At 48.4% G+C, this 21,294-nt stretch overlaps 1 protein-coding gene across 1 annotated transcript in view; it reads right to left on the minus strand.

The window, feature by feature from the left end:
* The window catches only part of LOC104144141 (deleted in malignant brain tumors 1 protein-like), a 30,573-nt gene extending 9,509 nt beyond the window's left edge, over window positions 1-21,064 (minus strand). Inside the window, exons 1-15 of the mRNA XM_068923418.1 lie at window positions 20,831-21,064; window positions 19,312-19,632; window positions 17,981-18,310; window positions 17,210-17,524; window positions 15,639-15,953; window positions 14,942-15,256; window positions 14,384-14,698; window positions 13,771-14,085; window positions 12,567-12,881; window positions 11,076-11,222; window positions 9,978-10,103; window positions 4,889-5,059; window positions 2,761-2,787; window positions 1,785-2,108; window positions 101-415 (exon numbers count right to left, since the gene is read on the minus strand). Coding sequence (XP_068779519.1) covers window positions 101-415; window positions 1,785-2,108; window positions 2,761-2,787; window positions 4,889-5,059; window positions 9,978-10,103; window positions 11,076-11,222; window positions 12,567-12,881; window positions 13,771-14,085; window positions 14,384-14,698; window positions 14,942-15,256; window positions 15,639-15,953; window positions 17,210-17,524; window positions 17,981-18,310; window positions 19,312-19,632; window positions 20,831-20,903 — 3,724 coding nt within the window. The 5' untranslated portion in view covers window positions 20,904-21,064. The remainder of the gene's footprint in view (window positions 1-100; window positions 416-1,784; window positions 2,109-2,760; window positions 2,788-4,888; window positions 5,060-9,977; window positions 10,104-11,075; window positions 11,223-12,566; window positions 12,882-13,770; window positions 14,086-14,383; window positions 14,699-14,941; window positions 15,257-15,638; window positions 15,954-17,209; window positions 17,525-17,980; window positions 18,311-19,311; window positions 19,633-20,830) is intronic.
* Between the last annotated feature and the right edge of the window lie 230 nt (window positions 21,065-21,294).

Genomic DNA, 21,294 nt, shown 5'->3' on the forward strand with positions numbered 1-21,294 from the left:
CGGCCCAGTCCTCCTCTGCAGGGACTTGGGGACACAGCAGCACTCTCCCCAGCCTCAGCGCTGGCCCAGAAATCGCACAGGGCCGAGCCTGCTCAGGTACCTGCACAAATCACGCCGGCATCTTCGCCATGGTGGCAATTGTGAGCTCCCCTGGGCCGGGCGCGGCACTCTGCCAGCGAGGCCTCTGTCCCGGCACAGTTCACGTCATCAAGCCAGATATGGCCAGACCCAGGCCCAAAGCGTGCCGAGCCCAAGGCCATGAGGGCCAGCCCGCAGCCCAGCTGCTGGCACACCACTGCAGCATCCCGTAGGTCCCAGCCGTCGTCACACACTGTGCCCCACTGCTGCTCACGCAGCACCTCCACCCGCCCCGCGCACCGGTTGGAGCCATTCACGAGGCGGAGCGGGGTCGGCTCTGCAAGACACAAATGCACCAGCATGCCGATGGCCTGACCACCACAAAATCCCCCCACAGGTGCTCAGTGTACAGGGTCCCGTGCCTGGCAGAAGGCACATGCAGCCGCATGGCCCCGGGAACGGTCCTGCCATCTCGCTAGGGGCTCACAAAAAGATTCAGGGAACGGCTCTGGAAATCAGCGTGACAGACAGAATATTGGAGACTGACTGTAAGACTAATAAGTTTCTCATGCATTTCCCTGAATAGCTATGATGTTTGACATCGTACATGCCCTGCATCCACAAAGATTACAGTTCTTCCATTTCCTACTATAAAAGGTATATGGGACAATTGTCATTCTATTTCTACAATATAATGAGAAAATAGCATCTGAATTACAAATGAGAAACAGACAGCCTTAAGGCATAAGGGCAGGGAAAGAAAGGGCAGAGCAGCCTGCTTGGGAAGCGCACACCTTTCCATTGGCCTCCTGCTCTCCATCCCAGTGCATCCCTGTGTCTGGGAGGTGGGATCAGCACAGACTCCTTGGTCTGCGTAGTCAGGACACGGGGGCGTTGAGCGCACAACCACTGCCTCTTCCCATGACACCGTGCGGGCACCTGCTCTCCATGGCCCTGCTCTGGGAGAGGCCGGCACCCACCCCAGAGCACATAGCATCCCCCCCCAACCCTCAGGGTCAGACCCAAGGCCAACGGGAGCTGGAGTGGGGTAACGCAGCTGAGCCACTGCCCACCTGCAGGCACACCAGTGCTATATCCCTGCAAAGCCCCAGCCCTCGGCACACACACAGGGTGCTCCAACCCACCCGGAAAGCTCCTGCCCTCGCCCAGTGCAGCAGCCTGGACCATGCCCCTGGCGAGCGCAGCCAGCGCTGGCACTGGTGACACTGGAGATAAGCCAAGGGGGAAAAAGGCCATGTTTCCAAAGCCCAAGTGCTTCTGCCCGCTGTCTTGGCCACCGTTCCCAACCAGCCATTCCCGGCCTGCAAGCTCCCTCCTTGGGCAGCGCCAGTGACGCTGAGACGGGGCAGAGCTGGTGGACAAGCTGAAAGTCTTCCCACATCTGTCCCCCTGTGCCTGCACACTGCCCTCCACGTGGAGAGCCCAGCGTAGCATTGTCTTGCACTGCGGGCAGGGCTGACTGTCTGCCTGTGAGGGCTGCTCACCCCAGCGCAGGGCACAAGCCCACTTCTTGCACTCCCCAGTCTGTGTCCCCAGCCCAGAGCATCGTGTGCGATTGCCAGGGAAACGTGCCCTGGCGCCATGCACCAGCCCCGACCCACACACGGCACCAGAAGCCTACAGTCTCCGACTGCCACCCGATGCAACAGAGCACCGAGGGCTAGCTGAGACCCAGCCGGCCTTACCTGAGCACACTACACCAGCGTCTTCTCCGTGGTTGCAGTTATGCTCTCCCCAAGGCTTGGCCCTGCACGTGGACAGGGCGTCTTCTGTCCCCATGCAGTTCACGTCATCCAGCCAGATTTGTCCAGATCCTTGGCCAAAGTGAGCCGAGCCGGGGGCGGACAGCGCCGCCCCGCAGCTCAGCTCCCGGCACACCACTCTGGCCTCCTCTAGATCCCAGTCATCATCACACACAGTTCCCCATTGGCCATTATGAAGTATCTCTACTCTCCCAGCACAGCGACTGGGCCCATTCGCTAGGCGCAAAACATCCATTTGCAGTGCACCTGGTTGTGAACAGCCCAAAGGAGGTCACAGGTCATTAAATTCCGGCATGTTAGGTACTTACAGCCTCTGAAAGGTGTTATTTCTTGATGAACGCTGCCTTGCACAGAAGTCATCTCTGCTTGCACAGATGTTCCTTAATTTTGCTGCAGCCTAGCTCCTTCTGCTATGGGGTTACATCTGTGGGCTTTTTTGGGGTTCCAGGTGATATAACAAGGGTGAGTGGCTATGAATTGCACCTACAGAGGCTCATGTTGGAAAATGGGGAGCATCTCCAGGAAAGGGGGTGCAACCCTGGGGAAAATCCCCAGAGAGGTCATCGATTTTCATCCATGTGAAAGGTGTGGCTGGATAAAGCCACAGCCTGCCTGATCTAGTGCTAGAGATAGTTGTGCTGCAAGTGGCAGGGTTGACAGGAGAGCCCTGGGGACCCTTCCCACCAAAATGCCCTGGTTGTTGACTACTGCCTAGTCTGAGAGTAGCTGACAACAGCCAGATTATTAAGAAGTGACTGCCTAAGCTTTATTCTGCTACTCACAATGAATCACTCACAACTCAAAAAACAAACTTGTGCTCTACTCTCCGTATTGCCTCATCCTACAGACTTGGAAGGGTTTAGCATGTGTTTGTGCGCTCACCACTAGCAATACTGACCTGCCACCAGCAGACCTTGGAAGGAAGCTGCAAGGAAGGAAAGGCAAGCTGTAAGGTCCTACCAACACCCTTACATCCCTCCAACATGTCCCTTCCTCTGAGACCTCCCTCTGAGACCACCAGGATGAAGTGAAAACTTCACACACGTATCCCTTCTCGTATCTCAAGCCTAAACATCTTCAAAGGGGCAGGGGCAAAGATGGGCATGCTGAGAAAACCCCATGCTTTGCACCATGCAGCTCAGCTCTGCAAGGAGGAGCAGTCCCTGTTAAGTCTAGCTGAGGGGAACCTTATCTCCAGGGGAAACAACTTCTTTGTAAACTTTTTGGATATTGAGACAATGCAGAACACAGAGTAAAACAGACCTGTGCTCCACTTTCAGCATTGCCTCTTGTACATTGCTGTCACAGCAGCTAACATTTGCAACCGAGTAAAAGCAAGAAAAATAATGTGTGTTCCTGTTATACCCTACACTCGCTGCATTTTTTCAGTGCAAGTGAAAAGAGGTTCATATCGAGGATTCTGTGAAACAGACACAGAAACAAGTTTGGCATTGGGGGATGCACATTTTGGCCAAGTGTTATTTAACTCTGCATGATTTAAGATCATGCAAAATTTCCCACTGGGTCAGAGAAATGGTCAGTCCAAATTAGTCATTAGTCTGTCTCCATCAGTGGCACAGGAGATGTAGTCAAGAGAGATCATGCAAACTAGGCCACCTCCTGTGGCTCATTGCCTTCTTGCTTCCCAACATCTAGACTTCTTGTTAAGGATGTTCCCTTTAGTATTTGATTTTAGACACGTTATTCATGCTTTTGCCTAATTCCTCTTTGAATTCATTGACAACATCAGTCCCCACAGTCTCCTGAGGTAGCAACTTCCAGATGCTCACAGCCCATTATGTACTCTCTGGACTGTCTCTAATTCCAGGGCATCCTCCCTGAGATAAAATGACCAGCATGACACACAATACTAAAGACATGGAAGCAACAGTTTTACATAGCAGTAAATTACACCCCCTCTCTTGTTCTCAACTCCTTTCTCATGGTATCCACATTTTTGTTGGGTTCTTTTTGGCTGCTGCAGAACACAAAAACAATGATTTTGAAGAACTGAATAGCTGGGTACAATAAAAGGAAAGCATTCAGAGCCAGCCATGGTGCACAATGAATTTGATGTCATTGCACTGCACAAACGTATAGCTAGATGGCAGGAAATCATTGTATTATTCAGGGACATGCATTCTCAGAAACACCATCCTGTGGCTGTGTTGCAGTCTCCAAACCTGCTTGCACCTCCCAGGGAGAGCACTGGGAGCTGTTCTCTACAAGGCTGGAACGCACGGTCAGAGAAGCCGTCAGGATCTTCTCATAGGGTTCATTTTTCTGTGCTAACACTTCTAGTGACTATAATGGCCATCCAGCATAGATATCTGCATTTGAGCACTTGAAGGCTTTCCAAATGGCTGAGCTTAGCATGTCGCAACATCTGTCATCTCCATGGTTAGCTCACCATGGAGCAGCTGGTGCACTGCTTTTAATATAGACTCACCCTGTGCTACCTCTCAGCCTTTGCACCTCGATTTCTTCCTCCACTAATCTGAAGCATTAAGTCTCTTATCCTCCCTCACATCTATGAACTAATCAATTACAAACTATCTGTGTAAGAAAGAAAAAAACTCAGGAAATAATTTGAGTCTGGGAAATCCATGCACCATAAGCCAGATGGTGCCAGCTCACAGCTTTATTTTTTTTACTGCAAATGCCCTGATACTGGCAATTATATAACTTCAGAAATGATAAGCGAAGGGTAGAGGCTGTTGGCTTACAGCCTTGTACAATTGACTAGAACTGCTGTTTGCGCAGAGGACACAGGTCTGAATGTAGCTGTTAAGGTGATGGTTATGAGAAAAAGTCTTCATGCACTCTGAAATCCAAGAATAACCACAGGAGTCCCTGCTGCAATATACCTGATGCTCCTCTTCCCACAACCAGCTGTAGGACCTCAGTCTAAAGGACTCCTAGTACCCTCCCTGGACTTTAGGTGTAATGTATCCTGGAGGCCCTGTGGGAAACACCAGCCACTGGCAGGTGTAGGGAAGCTGAAAGAGAGATAAAAAGTCACTCACCCCAGAGCCCTGCCAAGAGGACAAGGATCTTTGTAGTTCTGGATCCTGCACAGAGAGCCAAGCAGCCCCTAGTGTTGTTGCAGACCCTGCAGGGGCCGTGCCCTGGCCCACCAGGAGGCTGCATGGCTGGGAGGGGACAGGAGATGGTCCTGGGGAGAGACTCAAGCTGTGCTCATTGTCATGGTCATGACTGTGGAGAGCAGAGAGGTCAGGGAGTATGGAAGCAGGATATAAAGTAAAGTTCTCTCAGCTCTGGGCCTGCCCAGACACTGATCCCACCCCTTCATCAGCCTATTCTTGGGTGTCCCTAAATCTCCCCCATGGGCCTCTTAAAGGAACCCCTTCCCACGTGATTCTTGCTGCAAAGATACTCAGGAAATGCAGAAATTTATTTCCCAGAAAGAAGTGTCTCTGGTTCCCTTATTAATTACCCCATGATGAAAGCAAAGTGAGTCAGAAGCTTCAGTGTCCTAGGACCAGAAGGCATGGACTGGAATGACCCCCCGCCCCGGCCCATTTGCAGAGGACTCTAGAGGGGACTGCAAGGGCAGGCTGTAAAATGCAACGCATTTACATGCCCTTACCTCAGATGTCCTAGACACACATGCAGACATGTGAATTCCTGTTTGCAAGGTACCCTAACATGCCTCAGTGCCACTAGACACATATGTTAAGCTATCCAGATCCCATTGCTGCTACTAAGAGAGCTGTATCCCACCATTAAAGCTTACCTGCCACACCTGTGGGCTTCAAATACAAGTATGTGAACTGTTGGATGGGCAATGTAGGGATATGTTCAAACTTAGCAGCCAGGGAGCTGTTGTGTGGCAGATAGACTACCACTTGCACCAGGCTATTGGATGGCTCTCCCATCTCACCTCCCAGCCCCATGCAGGGAGTCAGCTTAACCACCCTGGCCAAGCATCCAGTTCACATCAAACTGGAGCAATTCAAGGAGGTTCCCAGAACAGCTCCTTAGCTGAGTAAATGAGGGAGCAGGAAGCTCTACAATGGCACAGGGTTGCTACCCAGCCATCTGTGGGGACCCTGAAACTGAACTCCTCTAGGCAATGCTGGGAAATTGCTAAAAAGGGAACTGTGCTTTTCAGGGTTGAGGTAAGTGGAGAATAACCCAGTTTCAAAGTGAGTGAGAACCATAGCTTTAGGAACAAGAACAAAGAAGAGCTAACTTTGCAGATCTCATCTGCATGTTAGAGAGGGACCTCTCCAATACCCTGACACTCAGTTCATTAGCAGAGAGCAGGACCAAGGGAGTCACAGGTTAGGATGGGCTGCCCCTGTGACTTAAGAAAGAATTATTCATTTGTTTGTGTGTGTGTGTGTGTGTGTGTGTGTGTGTGTGTATGTTCATTTCAAAGAGCCTGAAAAATAGTGTCTTGCAGCCCCCCGCTGTGCAGTTCTGCAGCACAAAAAAGACTGTGTGTTGCATGCCCGAGATGGTGGCATGAGGACCAGGGTACTTGAGGGTACAAGATCTGCTGAGATAGTGTTGGGAAACTCTATAAGGGGGAAAGATCCAGCACTGCTACAATCACTACTACCCTTTGGAAGCAGCCCCTGGAGTACAGTATCATCTGAACCACATCTAGCATTTTCTGGGAGACATGATTCATTGTAATGAAGGAGTAGATCCAGTGTTAAACCTCAGCCCTCAATTTCTTCTAATCAGTGGTTTAGCTTTTACCGTCTTTCTTGTCTTCCTCTGACATGGGAATGGCTGCAGCAGAAGACAGAAGTGAAGCAGGAAGGAGTTGACACCTCTGATTTCCCAGTGCAGAGACCTGAGATCTGGAGCATAGGCATGTATAACTCATGCTGCACTTTCACCTTCAGACTCACAGGGCAGTTTGTGCTGGTTCCTACAGCCAGGCAGAACTAAGCAGCCCTCTAGGAGCTGCTTTATTGTCTGGTGTGAAAACAAGGGAAGAGAGCCATTGGTGACTCCCCCACCTCCAAACAGGGTATGCAGAACAGCTAACTGAGCCCTCTCCCTTATTCTCTAGTCTATCTTGAATGTTGAGGTAAGTCTTGGGAATCTCAAAACCAGAGAGAAACACAGGCCTGCTATAATAGCAGAGGCCTTGAAAAGTGGGAACATACAACTCTGTGTAGAGTACAGGCATGGGAAGATAAGAGATGGGGCCCAGGCTGGTACCGGAAACATAAAAGCTATAAACAACCCATCAATGGTCAGCATGCAGACCTGGATGTGGGCAAAAGCAGTTTTAAGGGTAACAAAGAATGGGTACCCAACACAGATAAAAAAGTACCATATACAGTAAATTTGAATGGATGTAATATTGAGTGGCAGACCAATAAGGAAAGATCAAAGTGTAACAGTAGGTCAGAAAAAATATAAAAATAGCCCCAGGTGAAAGACTGGTGCCATCAACCTTCAGATCCAGGGGGCAATGGAAAAGTGACCATAACACCAGGAAAAGTGGTAGAAACCACGAAGTGTGTGAATAACAGTTTTAACTGTATTGTTATTGTTGCGACTTTTTCTGTATAGTAGGTTCATTTCTTTACTTTCTTTTTCTTTCTTTTTCTGTAATAAATAGATCTGGACTAATAGTGATTCTTTGATTAGACTGATAAGATTTTGCTGTACTAATATATTTTTGGCTTTACATATAAGGTGTGTTTATTTTTTGCCCATAACAGGATTTTGATTATAACCTTCCCTTCAAGCAGGTCCTGCCTGTAAGGAACTAAAACTGTTTATTAAGGTAGTCTTACCCAGTTATCAGATAAAGACACTAAAATGTATGTGTCTATATGTGATCTAGGGATGTCTACATTAGATGCTTGCATCCATCCATAGGCAGAGCGAATCAGGCAATTCCTGGCCACAACTCAACTCATCTCATCCCAACTAGACATTTGAAATGAGGCAGATAAGCTACCCCTGGGCAGGGGTCATTTTTCCTCATAGTGCAACACAGTCTGGGACCAACCCACATCCATGCAGGCATTGATCAAAAATTCCTGACATCCCCCTCCACTGGATTATGAATTGTTTATTCACAAAGTAAATCCCAGGTTAACACTAAGAACTACCACTCAGAGGAAACACTTCCACAAACCCTAAACACTCATCTATACAAATCACAGCTATAGACTTGGTGAGAGTCCCGTCTCCAGTTCAATGCAAGTGTTATTAGCTACCTGAGCTTTTGGATTGTTTGGGCTTTTTACATGTTCTTCATTTCCCTAGGCACACAGATGTTTCCCACATGTCATGCAAGCCATCTGTTAGTTCTCTAGCTTCCTGATTAATCCTCTCTGGGCAGTCTAATCCTGCATTTGCCAGGCCTCTGTAACTCAGCGTGCATTCCCTGTTTCCTGCATACCTCTGCTCTCCTGCAGACTTGGAGCTGCTCATGTTTTTCAGCCATCACAGCAACCATTTTTAACACATCACTCATTCCGTTTCCCTCCGGTTGGCTACCTATCTATTTTCTGTGTACATGGAATTATTTCATGAACAGTACTAACCTGACTACACAGTCCCTATCAGTATATTGCAAGTACTATCTATTGGGGTCCTACCTGGCTGCCCATATTCCCTTCCCAGTTTTTAGCAATCCCACTGAAGCAGAATCTTGCAGTATGAATTGCCCCCAGGTGGTTGGGGGTGTAGGCAGTGGTACAGAGACTGGCACCCTCCAGCAAGGGCACTGCCAGTCTTCTGAGCAGGAAAGAGTCTGACCTGATGGTTTGCTAGTCCTTGCAAGAATTTGGTCCACAGAGATGAGAGCCAGCTGCCCTCACTGCCTGAGCAAAGGCCTTTACTGCTGCTTCCAGGCAATTGTTTTGGGGTGTACAGTGTTGGCTACATCACTTAGAGCCTGCACTATCAAAGGAGATGACCTACGACCAGTCTCTGACCAACACCCTAACCTCCAGGCAGCATCCTTCCTCTGGCACAGTCCTGTGCTCCCAGAGTCTCAAGAAGACCAATGTTCCCAGATACCATGCATAGGAGAGTGTTTGGGAATGCAGCAGAAGGATGAGATCACTGCGTGATCTAGTTGTCCACACACAGAGGCATCTAATTACCATAGGTCCTTTACCATATTTGCCAGCCCTTCCGTCAGTGTCTTAGACCTAGCGCATTTCAGATGACTCTAAATACCTATGAGTGGGCTGATTTGAACTCCCAGCCAGTACTGTCAGTGGAGTTTGCAAAGGTTTTCAACTTAAGAGCTGTAGGGAAGAAAGCTCCAGGCATCTACTTAGGGATAAGCTGAACTGTTTTACAGCTTCCACTAACTATAGTGAATAGCTATTAAAAAAGGGGAGGGGGTGGGAGGGAAGAAAACACACTAAAACACTGCTTAAACGTTACAGAATATTTTCATTTTCATAAACGCACAAAAAATTGAAAGCATGAACCTGAAGGCTCTCTATGCATCAAATGCCTTTTGCATGCAGTCCTTTGGTGCCATGAGGTCTGTGTCGTGCCTTGTATTCCTTGGACTGACTGACTGAGATGGCTGGGAGATGGCTGATGGATTAATCTCTAGCAATTCAGCTCTGTAGAAAAGAGGTGTTCCAGAGCCCTTAGTGGTGTCAGGGCTGCCCTATGGGACAGAGCTGCATCACTAGAGTTTTGTGTCTGGAATGGTCACAGGCTGTGTAGACAGGGAGAAATCTCAGATGAAGGAGTGGCTCTGGGATCCTTTGAAGGCATGCAGAGTGTTATGACAGCTGGAAGGACCATGCTGGAGTCAGAGAGGAGCAAAGAGAGCATGGGGCAGTCACAAGGAGAGAGTCAACCCCTCCTAGCAGAACCAGACACATCACCTGGTACCTGACACTGCATAACATGAAGACAGCAACCAGCAACATAGTTTGGCCCCCAAATTCTGTACAATTCTGTCCTCAGGCGCATCACCTCCTGGCAAGTACCAAGAAGGCCCCAAGGCAGCAGCAATTCCTACCTATGGAGGCCAAGAGTAAGCCTCACAAAGCTGATCCCCCTTGCTTCATACTCATACTGTGCACTTGATACTCTTTCCCATCCCTGGCTGGCTGGCACGTGGCTGCTACAGCGTGGTGTCTTATCCCATCAGGTGAGCTCTTTTGTTGTCAGTATCCTCAGTAGGAACTGCCCTTGCTGCCATCTGTTCTGCTCCATGTGTTGGAAGGGAGATGTCAGAGATGAGCAGATCCTCCATGCGCACAAAGCCTGTAGAGCACAGGGATTCAGTCACAGGCTTGCCCCACGCATCCCAGGGAACACAGCCTGAAAGCTGCCCTTTTAATGAGACACTAAGACTCTGCTTTTGCAGGGGGCTGATACCCCTCGTACCCCTCTCTAGACAAAACCTTCAGCATGTGGCAGAGAAATGGGATACATCTGGCCCTGAAAAGGATATCTCTCTCATTTGATCATACACAGGCCTACAAGTAACAGGTGGTTAAAGGGCATATTCTCCTGGGCTCCAATGCAGAATTCACAGCAACTTCTCTGAACTACCCATCCCTGTGTAGCTTGTGTCTCTTGGCTCCCTCCTGCTGTCCTGTCCCTTTTCTGAGGTGAAAAAGGTAGAGGACTGCATTGATAAAACTAGCAGCATGAGGAAGAGATTGGGCCAGCCCCTGATCCTTTCTTTCATCTCTCAGAAAGAACAATGCAGGGCTGTTTATCATGGGCATTCTGGTTTCCAGAAGTGTCCACCACATCCCTAAAAGTTCAGAAACAGAACAGTTCCTCGTCCTTTCACACTGCTTGGGCAAATGGTGAGATATCCCAGGTGCCCTTCCAAAGGGGCAGCTGGAAATCAGCAAAGCTGCCCTTTGCATGAGGTAAATGAGCCCATGTAATGTAAAGTTTGTGCAGATAGTAGAAGGAAATGCAGGACAACATTCAACAAGGCACTCCCATTCCAAAGGCAGTTCCACCAACAAGTGTATCATAAACCAACAAAGAGATGGTGTCAAAGTCAAAGGAGAAAATTGGGAAGAAAGCAAATGACAGAAGGGTGAAAGGGACCAGGAAAGAAGAGGTCAAAGCAGAACAGGAAGTTCCTTTCAATATGAGCCAAAGGAATATTCTGTTCAAAAGTTTGCTGGCATCAACATTTTGAATAAACCTCATTTCCAACCACCCTCTTCCTCTACAAATTCGGCTTCTCTCTTCACCTACAGCAGAGCTCACCTGGAGTGGAATTAAAAGCCCTATTTTGCATTCTTCTCCTCTTCTGGTACAGAACAAACACACAAAGCAGGATCAAGACTGGTGCCATGATTAAGACAAGCAATGGGAGCAGTGGCAGAGGCTGTGAAGACTGTAGTATAACAGAGCCTGTGGGGAGAAAGTAAAACTCTGTTCACATAGAGTTAATTCAAGAGAGAAAAATGAATTTCTCAGCAGTGCACGAGGATAAGGCAAAAAGGACACAACTTACACAATGGCATGTTCCCATGAGACAGTGGAAAATATTTTTTACCACATAAGTGTGGCTAATATTGGAACAGAGACCAGAAAGGCAGTGGATCTCCATTCCTGGAGACCTTCAAACCTTGTCTGGTGAAGGCCATGATCAACATAGTCTAATTGTGAGTGGGAAATTGGATCAAAGCTCTCCAGGGATTCCTTCCAACCTACATTATTCTGTGATCCTTGAACTCAGGAAAGAAGATTCAGAGAAAGCTTCTGCTAAGCACCTGTCATCTTCACACACAGTCCCCTACGTGCTGTGGTACAGCACCCCCAGCTGCCCATTGCACTGGTAATGGCCATTCAAAACTCACATGCATGCACTATCGAGGAAGCATCACAACTGTCTTTGCCTCAGGGCTTGGCCATTGAGGAAGTCAAAGGCCATTCAATGTGCCTTCAGTCTTACTGCTCCAAGCAGGGCATTTTGTAGAGTGATTTATTCCCTGTGGGCACTGCTAGGGCTGGACTATCCCCAAATGGTTGTCTTTGCAAATCAAATGCCATAGTTGCTAGTTTTTTTTCTCAAAGAAGCCTCAGTGACCAGTCTAGATAGAGGTGTCTGTAGAACATACAGCCTACATAAGGGAGAGTGCTTTCAAGTCCAGGTGGCTCCCAAATAGGTGCCTCCTTACTTGGCTAATTCAATAAATGAAGATATCCTTCTCAGAAAGTCATGGCCTGTACCTAGAGATACCTCTCTGTCCCCACTGACCTTGAACAGAGCCCAGAGGACTTGCAACTCTGTAGACTTTTCCAAAGGCAGGTGGGAAGAGAGGGGCAAGGCTGGATATTGAGATAAGTCTTCCAAAACCAACCATGACTCTCAGCTTCCCAGTTCAGCAATGAGGGTGTTCCACATACTGTAGTTTGCAGGTAGAATTCCTCCTTTTTCTACCCTGGAAGGTTTTCATCATAAAGAAGGTTGCCTAGTGTCAGGATCATTCCCCACTACCTCATGCTGAGTGCATACTCAAAAATCTCCATCCTGAGATGAAGGTGTTGACCATGGTGCTAAACACAACTCCATTGTGTCAGGTGGAGTCTAAAAGTGTAGGATCCAGCTTGTGCTGGATGAAATCGCATCTTCATTCTCCCTCCTGAGCCACTGACAAGTGGACAGTCTCAGAGCAGCACTGACTCAGCTTAAACAGGGGGATAATGACAGCATGCTTTGCTGCCTGACTAGACCATTTTCCAACTTGATACCTGAGCACACTACGCCAGCGTCTTCTCCGTGGTTGCAGTTGTGTTCCCCCCACGGCCTGGCCAGGCACTCTGACAGGGTGCTTTCTCTCCCTGTGCAGTTCATGTTGTCCAGCCAGATGGGGTCATGTCCTTTCCCAAATCGAGCTTTGCCAGGGGCCAAGAGTGCTGTTCCACACCCCAGCTGATGGCACACCACTGCAGCATCCTTTATGTCCCAGTCATCATCACACACAGTTCCCCAAAGCTCTCTATGATGCACTTCGACTCTTCCAGCACAGAGATTTGAGCCATTCACCAGTCTCAGCGCTGTGGGATCTGAAATGGGAGAAGACCCACACTTTTTGCAAGTGGACACAAAGCCTTCATTCTTTGGAGATACCTTTCTTTGATTTCCTCTTTGCGTTCCTGGACTGCTCACTGTGTTCATGTGACTCATGTACATCACCAAGTTTTGCTCCTTTTCTGATATTTCCAGCCACTGAGAATGACATGTCTGAAAGCTGGTGTAATGGAATGATCTTGCAATTTAGACCCCCTTGACACCAAACTTCTATCAAGGGAAATAGTTCTGTGCTCACACACCATGCTGCTGTGGTGCTTGGGGATGCTGAATCACCCAGACCTTTGAGAAGGAAGTGCCTAGTCCTGCTATTGTACTTAACATCCCCAAATACCAGAGGGATTTTGAATACTTAAACTTAGGTTTTAGTTTAACATAAGCTAGAATAAGACAATTTATGGAATAGAAAAAATTTAGACGTGCTTTCTGGAAAAGAATAAAATCCCAAAGTACCTTTGCAGGATGGGTCCTTTCTTCCTATCCTACTCTCAATCTAACAATTTTTAGTGGCTTTCTGGACTGCAATAAAATCTAAATCCCATCCTCTAGGTCCCAGGTAAAGTATTTTTCTTTCCATCTCCTCAGAGGCTTGGTTGTATGTCTCTCACTGCTTTTTTTGAATTTTTTTGTTCAGCACCAACTCAGTGTGTTTCAGGTTGCTCCAGTCTTCCACCTCCCAAGGTTTAACTGGCAAGCACAGCCTCTGAACAAGGTAGACAAGCCCTCTACAGAACAGCCATCCCAGCTCTACTTTGGGGTTTGATGTTTCACAAACTCAGAGGAGAGCATGTCACCAGTAAAGTCACTGTTCCCCCTTCCTACAACACAGTCCAATATTTCCCCTACTTGGGAAAAAAAAATTACCTGAGCACACAACACCAGCATCTTCCTCATGGTTGCAATTACCTCGTTCCCCAGTCCTGGACTTGCATTCAGAGAGGATGGATTCTGTCCCTGTGCACTCAACACCATCCATCCAGATATGGCCCGACCCTTGTCCAAACTGAGCCGAGCCTGGAGCTGATATGGCCATCCCACAGCCCACCTGCCGGCACACAACTTGAGCATCACTCAGGTCCCAGTCATTGTCACATACAGTTCCCCACTGTTGGTTATGAAGCACCTCAACTCTTCCAGAGCAGCGATTGGAGCCATTCACCAGCCGGAGCTGAGCTGGTCCTGGAATTAAGAAAGGCAAATGCAGGTGAAACACATAAATTCTTGTAGCTCACCAAAGAGCGTGGGGAAGGTGGGACCTCAGACCATAGCCACCTGCAATGCGATGTAGAGATTATCACAAAGGCATCTAATTCCATTTTAAATGCCCTCAGGTATCAAGGTGAATGGGTTTCTCTATTGAGTTACCTATATACTTCCCTTAAGGGGCACAATGGTGTACTGACTCCATCAGTGTCACTAACATTGCTCCTTGCAAGAGCTGCACCATGAAGGGGTGGGGTGGGGGGGGGTAGCTTACCTAGGCACACTACGCTGGCATCTTCTTTGTGGTTACAGTTACTCTCTCCCCACGGCCTGGCCCCACACTCAGACAGGGCAGCCTCTGAGCCTGTGCAGTTCACATCATCCAACCAGATGGGTTCATACCCCAGCCCAAACCGAGCTCTAGGTGGAGCAGATATGGCTGTCCCACAGCCCAGCTGCTGGCACACCACTTCTGCATCGTCCAAGTCCCAGCTGTCATCACACACACTTCCCCACTGCTGGTTATGCAGCACCTCAACTCTCCCAGAGCAGCGGTTGGAGCCATTCACTAGTCGGACCTCAGTTGGGTCTGAAATTGGAAGAGACAGAGATGCTATCTCATGCTGGTAGACTTAGTGAAGGAGAGCTCAAGTGTATGATATGACATGGAGAATGACTTCCCACATGTTGAACACTTATCTTGGCTCAGCATTAGAGATTTAGGGATTCTCATGTGGAAAGAGCATTGCAATAGACAAGCAGGGAAGATTGGTCTGGTAAGCTTTTGCAGTGTTAGCACCCACTAATTCATCAGCAGATGAACAGCAGCTACCTGAGCACACTACGCCAGCGTCTTCTCCATGGTGGCAATTATGGACTCCTTTAGGCTTGGCTCTGCATTCGGAGAGGGCAGCTTCTGTCCCTGTGCAGTTCACGTCATCCAGCCAGATGTGGTCACGTCCCCGCCCAAAGTGAGCTGAGCCAGGGGCTGAGACTGCCATCCCACAGCCCAGCTGCCGACACACCACTTCTGCATCACTTAATCCCCACTCATCGTCGCACACCGTCCCCCACTGGTGCTGATGAAGCACTTCGACTCTCCCTGCACAGCGACTTGGGCCATTCACCAGCCGAAGTGCCATTGGGTCTGAAACAAAGAAACAAATGATCCTGTAGGAAGAGTGCGCAGAGATAAACCTGGGCATGGGACCTCATGCAGGACTGCTGCCCACTGTACTCTAAACTCCCTGACGTGATACCTTTATGAAATGGCAGGAGCAGAGATTCCCATTGAACCCAGCACAGTCATTTCCACCATGTGAACACAGTCAGAAGCTCAGTAGCTATGCACTTGAGCTGAAAACTAGCCAGAAAAAATGGGGAAAGAAGCAGGGATAGGATCTTCCTTGTAACCACTCCTTGCAGCAGGGACCTTATTCTCATTTCCTTGCCTGCTGGAGAAAATAGCTATGCATATCCTCAGGGGCAGCAGGATACAAATATGCAGGAGGAACGTGGCAGAGGGTTACCTGAGCACACCACACTGGCATCTTCCCCATGATGACAGCTGTGGACTCCCCATGGTTTGGCTCTGCACTCGGTAAGGGCAGACTCTGTCCCAGAGCAGCTCACTTTCTCCAGCCAGATGGGGTCATAGCCTCTGCCAAATCTAGCCCAGCCAGGAGCAGATATTGGAGCACCACAGCCCAGCTGCCGGCATACCACTTTAGCATCCTCCAAGTCCCAGCCATTATCACACACAGTTCCCCACTGCTGGTGGTGAAGCACCTCAACTCGCCCAGCGCACCGATTCGGGCTGTTCACCAGCCGTAACTCTGTAGGCTCTAAAGGGGGAATGAGCAAAATGAATAACAAGGATACTGTGTACCTCAGTCCTATGAAGCAGATGCCCTGCTGGTGTTTGCAACTATGTGAAATCATACAATATAACAAGTGCATAACAGTACTTCCCCCATTCAAATCAGCCTCTTCAATCAGAAACAACAGAGGAAGAGAAGGACCTGGTTCTCTTCACTAATGACAAGATGGCTACCAGCTGCCAGTGCACTGCAGAGAAGGTAAAAGCTTTGCAGGATGCCTCTTGGAGAGTGTTTCCCATGGAGAAGATAAGAGGCAATGCCAGGAAGACTCTTGAACGCCCAGTTCAAACTATGAACATCAGAACAAACATAAGTAGGCCTGCTAGGGTGATCACATTTCCCTAGGGGAACTCATCTAAGAGGAAAGATTTTCAAAAGCAGTATTTATTTACAATAGCAAAATGAAGGCTGGACAGAGACATGGCTTCACTCTGTCAAAACACAAGGGAAGTGAACAACAAAGAAAGAGGATAACTGGCCAAGCTGAAAGCAGGTGCTGGCAAAAGAGCAGAGCAGTATCAAGCATCTACCAGCATATTTTGGCTGGAAGCAATAGGAGAGGTACCAGGCTAGCAGGGTCTTGAAATTCAACTGGTTTTAAGACTGCACTCATGACAGATAGCCCAATAAGTGGTTGCCTTCAGCACATGGATAAAACATGAGGACCAGGAGAGTCTTTCCATGGTATTTTCTTGTTTGCTTTGCTCTACTACAACTCCTTGCAAAGTATTCCTTGAAGTCACCCAGATTTGCTCTTCTGGTAACATAGGACTAGCATCCTATTGCAAGCTGAAGGGATAAGGGATAAGGTCCTTCAACCCTGGACCACCTGTAAGGGTCAAGAAGAACCTTGGGACATAGAGTTGGAATGGCCTGGATCCATGTGCCATGGGTGTCAACAGCCAAACGACTCCTCTGAGCACATGTATTCAAACATCCAGAGCATGTTCACATGATATGCATGGCGATCCACTTGTGAGTTGCTGCATTTTAATGTGCCAGAAAGAGGAATAGCACAAATAGGTAAGAACACATCCAGATAATCTGTTGATATGATGCCTACAGGAAAAGTTACCTCACCTCCTAAGCATTTTGACTGTTGCTCACAGTGGTATTATACACAGAGGAAAACAATGTGTACAAGGGAAACAAACTGAAATTAGATGCAGGCGTCTCTACAGAAAAATAGTCTCTGAAGCCATGACCCAGACTAGACTTACCTGAGCACACAACACCAGCATCTTCGCCATGGTCACAGTTATGGGCTCCCCAGGACTTCAAACTACATTCAGTGATGGCACCTTCTGTCCCTGTGCAGTTCACATCATCCAGCCAGATGGGATCATGTCCTTGCCCAAACTGAGCCTTGCCAGGGGCTGATATGGCTGTCCCACAGCCCAGCTGCCTACAAACCACTTCTGCATCACTGAAGCCCCAGTTGTCATCACACACAGTTCCCCACTGCTGGTTGTGGTGAACCTCAACTCTCCCTGAGCAGCGGCTGGAGCCATTCACCAGCCGGAGCTGGGTTGGTTCTGAAAAGAGACAAGTGCCAAATATCCAAATGTCTCAAGAGACATGACAGAGCTGCAACTGCCCTGGAGTCAGGGGTCTGTTGCTTAAATCATCACAGAATCTCACAGCCAGAGGATGAAGAAGTTATGATCCCACAAGGAGAAGAGCAGGCTCTACTCATGCACTCCCCTCTTCCCCAAATTCACAGTCACCTGGGAAGCAGTGTAACATCACGGCAGATGTCACCCTTTAAGCTCCCTTTTCCCTTCCCTAGAACACATAAACTGGACAGGGATTCTTCCCACCGCCATTTATAGGACTGCAATGTAGACATCTATATCCAGGACCGTCTCAAAGCACTTGTGCAGCACAGCACCTTTCCTAGCACCTTCCCCATGAAAAAAAAATAAAAAAGAAAAAGAAAAAAAATGTGACAGCCTCAATGTCAGCCCTGATGAGACAGGAATCAGAGTTACCTGAGCATTCAACACCAGCATCCTCTCCATGGTTGCAGTTATGGTTTCCCCAGGATCTGGCCTGGCACAGAGAAAGGGCCGCCTCCGTCCCGGCACAGCTCACTTCATCCAGCCAGATGTGGCCTGACCCTTGCCCAAAGTGAGCCCCGGTTGGAGCTGACAGTGCTGAGCCACAACCCAGCTCTCTGCATGCCACCTCAGCGTCTATCAGGTTCCAGCTGTCATCACACACGGTGCCCCACTCTTGAGCGTGAAAGACTTCGACTCTGCCCGAGCAGAGCTCTGAGCCATTCACCAGCCTGATCAGGATTGCATCTGGATTAGGTGTCCCTGCAAACACCCCCAGGGAGCAAACAGTCAAGGACATTGCTTGGCATGCAATTGTCATCAACACTTAGGAGCAACATCTCCCACTAGGCAAGCCAGAATGACATCCAACAGTCAGGATGTACCCATGGAGGAATTAATCACTGTGCAGCCAGAGAGCAGTGAGGTTGAGAAATGGAGGCTGCAAGGAGATGCAGCCTGGACATTTTCAACATGGGATAAGACAAACAGCTGCAAGAGATGTGGGGGGAACACGAGAACTTTGGAAGCTGAGAACAGCATTTAGAAATTATCTGGAGCAATAGTGTAAAAAGGCTGATTCTTCACAAACTGATGGAGAGGAGAGTCATTTTGCCTATCTGTAGGGATGGAACTGGGCTCAAAATTAATGGTCCTACCTGTTGGTGACCATATATATTTGTCTATCTGTGAGCCAGATGCCTACGCTCATGATGAAATCAGAGGACGTCCAGTCAACTGCATCTATGAGTGACAAAGTTATTCATCTCATCTTAAAGCAGATGCTGAAGGAGAACCAGCTGCTCCAACAAATGCAGGCATCTGCTTTAGGATGGCATGAGTCATGTCTCAAACACTACGGACCATATTGACTAGACATGGTTATAAAGGCAGCTTGCATTCAGTTCAAAAGGGGCAATGACTATGAACTCAGATATTTAGATAGGTTAATTCAAGCTTGGATTGGCAGTCTGAGGAAGGAACTGCAGGCTGCATAAGACAGAAAACTTCATTGCTAGGACTGAACTTGCTACAGCATTGGGCTCCACTATAACAGAGGATCAGGGCAGTTTGACATTAGCGGGACCACTTTCTAGCCCATGCTTTGTGCTCTGGTCACACAGGGCTTTCTGGTACCCCATAAGGTCAACCATGACCAAGAAGGAGGAACTCTAGTTTGCCTGATTGTCTTTTAATCCTTCCTCTGCCAGATCACACTGCTATCCACAGTAGGTGATACAAGATGTAACGGGATCGAGACTCACCGGAGCACACAACGCTGACATCTTCTCCATGCCCGCAGTTGTGGACTCCCCAGGGCTGGGCCTTGCATTCAGAAAGAGTGACTTCTGTCCCCACACAGTGCACGTTGTCCAGCCAGATTGGGTCTGCTCCTCGCCCATATCGAGCGCCACCAAAGGCCAATAGTGCCATCCCGCAGCCCAGTTGCCTGCACACCACACGGGCTCCAGCTAGGTCCCAGTGATCATCACACACCGTGCCCCAGGTACCATTATAAAACACCTCCAGCCGACCCGTGCAAGCATCAGGGCCATTTACGAGTCTTACTTGGGCAGGACCTGAAGCTGATAATGAAGGAAAGGGAAGGGAAGGAAATGTTAATGAGAAAACCTGGAAAAGAAAAGGCTAAACTACAGCTTGGAATGCATTTTCTGTTTGAACAGTCTCTACCTGTTGACTGAGAGGAATAAGGAAGAACCAGCAAGAGAGAAAGATGTGAATGATGACAGAGCAGCAGGAACGTGTTTGTCAAGAGACAGTAGAACACAAAACCAGAGTGACCCAGGCACTGCCTGGTCTATTTCTGCATATGTTATGATTTTGCTTACATAAACAAAAGAAGGGTTGCTAATTGTCCCGTGCAGCCTAACCCCTGTTCTGGTAGCAGAAGTGCACAATGACTCTATCAGGGGAATATTTTTTAAAGGGCCACATGGAAGTCAGCTCTTAGGAAAACTCCAGGCTTTTCTAGTTAGAAACAGCTGAGAACACAGTCCCTCAAAACCAGAAAGACCAAAATGCTTTAAGGTGTTTTGCTTACTAATTCCTGTTCAAGTGTCTGACTCTGCACAGGTTTTAGGGTGAACTTACAAGTCTAAATATAATATCTGTATCTGCACATGTAATTGAGTTACAGGCTCTTTGCAGGAGCAACTCTGTAGCCCTTCAAGCTCTATAGCACATCATCTTTGCTGAAATGGCAGCAACATACTCATTCTGCACACCTTTGATTTCTATAGTTCTTTTCTCCCTTGCTTTTACTTGACTGTCTATCTGCCTCATTTCCTTTGCAATTCACTCTGTATTCTTTCTTTTTTGACCATCGACCACGATTTTGACAGCGGATGGCCCTCGTTTACATTCCTTGTAGGCTGTTTGCTTATTCCTGATTTGCCGTGTGACTCTACAGCTAAACAATTTTCTCATCTTTTGTGGCATCCACCTTCTAGAAAATGCTGGTGTTTTTGAATGAGACTTGAGCCCCCTGCAGAAATCAACTGGAACAGAGCTGCTCTATACCAGCTGGGCTTGGTAGTTCTGCATGTACCCCACTTCCTGCTATAGCCAGCAAACCATGGATGTTACTCGCACATCACTTTCTAAATGTGTGCCTTATAAATTTACAGTAACAACACTTAAACTGCATTTTGGGGTGTTGTGCATCCCCAAAATGTATGCAACAAGCATCCGGGGACATGCAAGAAAATGCAAGAGCACAGTAACAGCCAGGGGAACATGTTGCCAGGTGCAAAAGGCACTCACCACACAGCCCTGCTAGGAGGATGAGGATCTCTGCAGTCACAGGTCCAGCACGGGCAGACAGCCTTTTGCCCATGGGGTGTCCAGTCAGCAGCAAAAGACCTTTGCAGAAGCCAGTCCCAGCCTTTTGCAGGAAGAGATGGCTCAGCAAAGGCTGAGCTCAGTTCTACCATCACCAGCTGGAGAGGAAATAAAGCAAAGACCTAACAGAGGGAATTGTGTGAGGACGGTTTCTGCACTGGTCCTTCCCCCTGCTTTTCCTCTCTCTTCTCCGCAGTTACACTTGCATTACTTAGAGCCAGATTTATGAAAGGGAACTGAATCTTCTGCTTTCAGTTTTATCCTTGGTGGCTAACAAGTGTGCTCTGGGATCAGCTACTGAGAGTCCTTGGGGTGATGTCCTATAGATTCACCTCACAAGAGGACATCTGAGTCAAGACAGGGAGGCCTGGAGATGTTTCAGGGCT

The sequence above is a fragment of the Struthio camelus genome, chromosome 34 (assembly GCF_040807025.1).
Source record: "Struthio camelus isolate bStrCam1 chromosome 34, bStrCam1.hap1, whole genome shotgun sequence".
Lineage (NCBI taxonomy): Eukaryota > Metazoa > Chordata > Aves > Struthioniformes > Struthionidae > Struthio > Struthio camelus.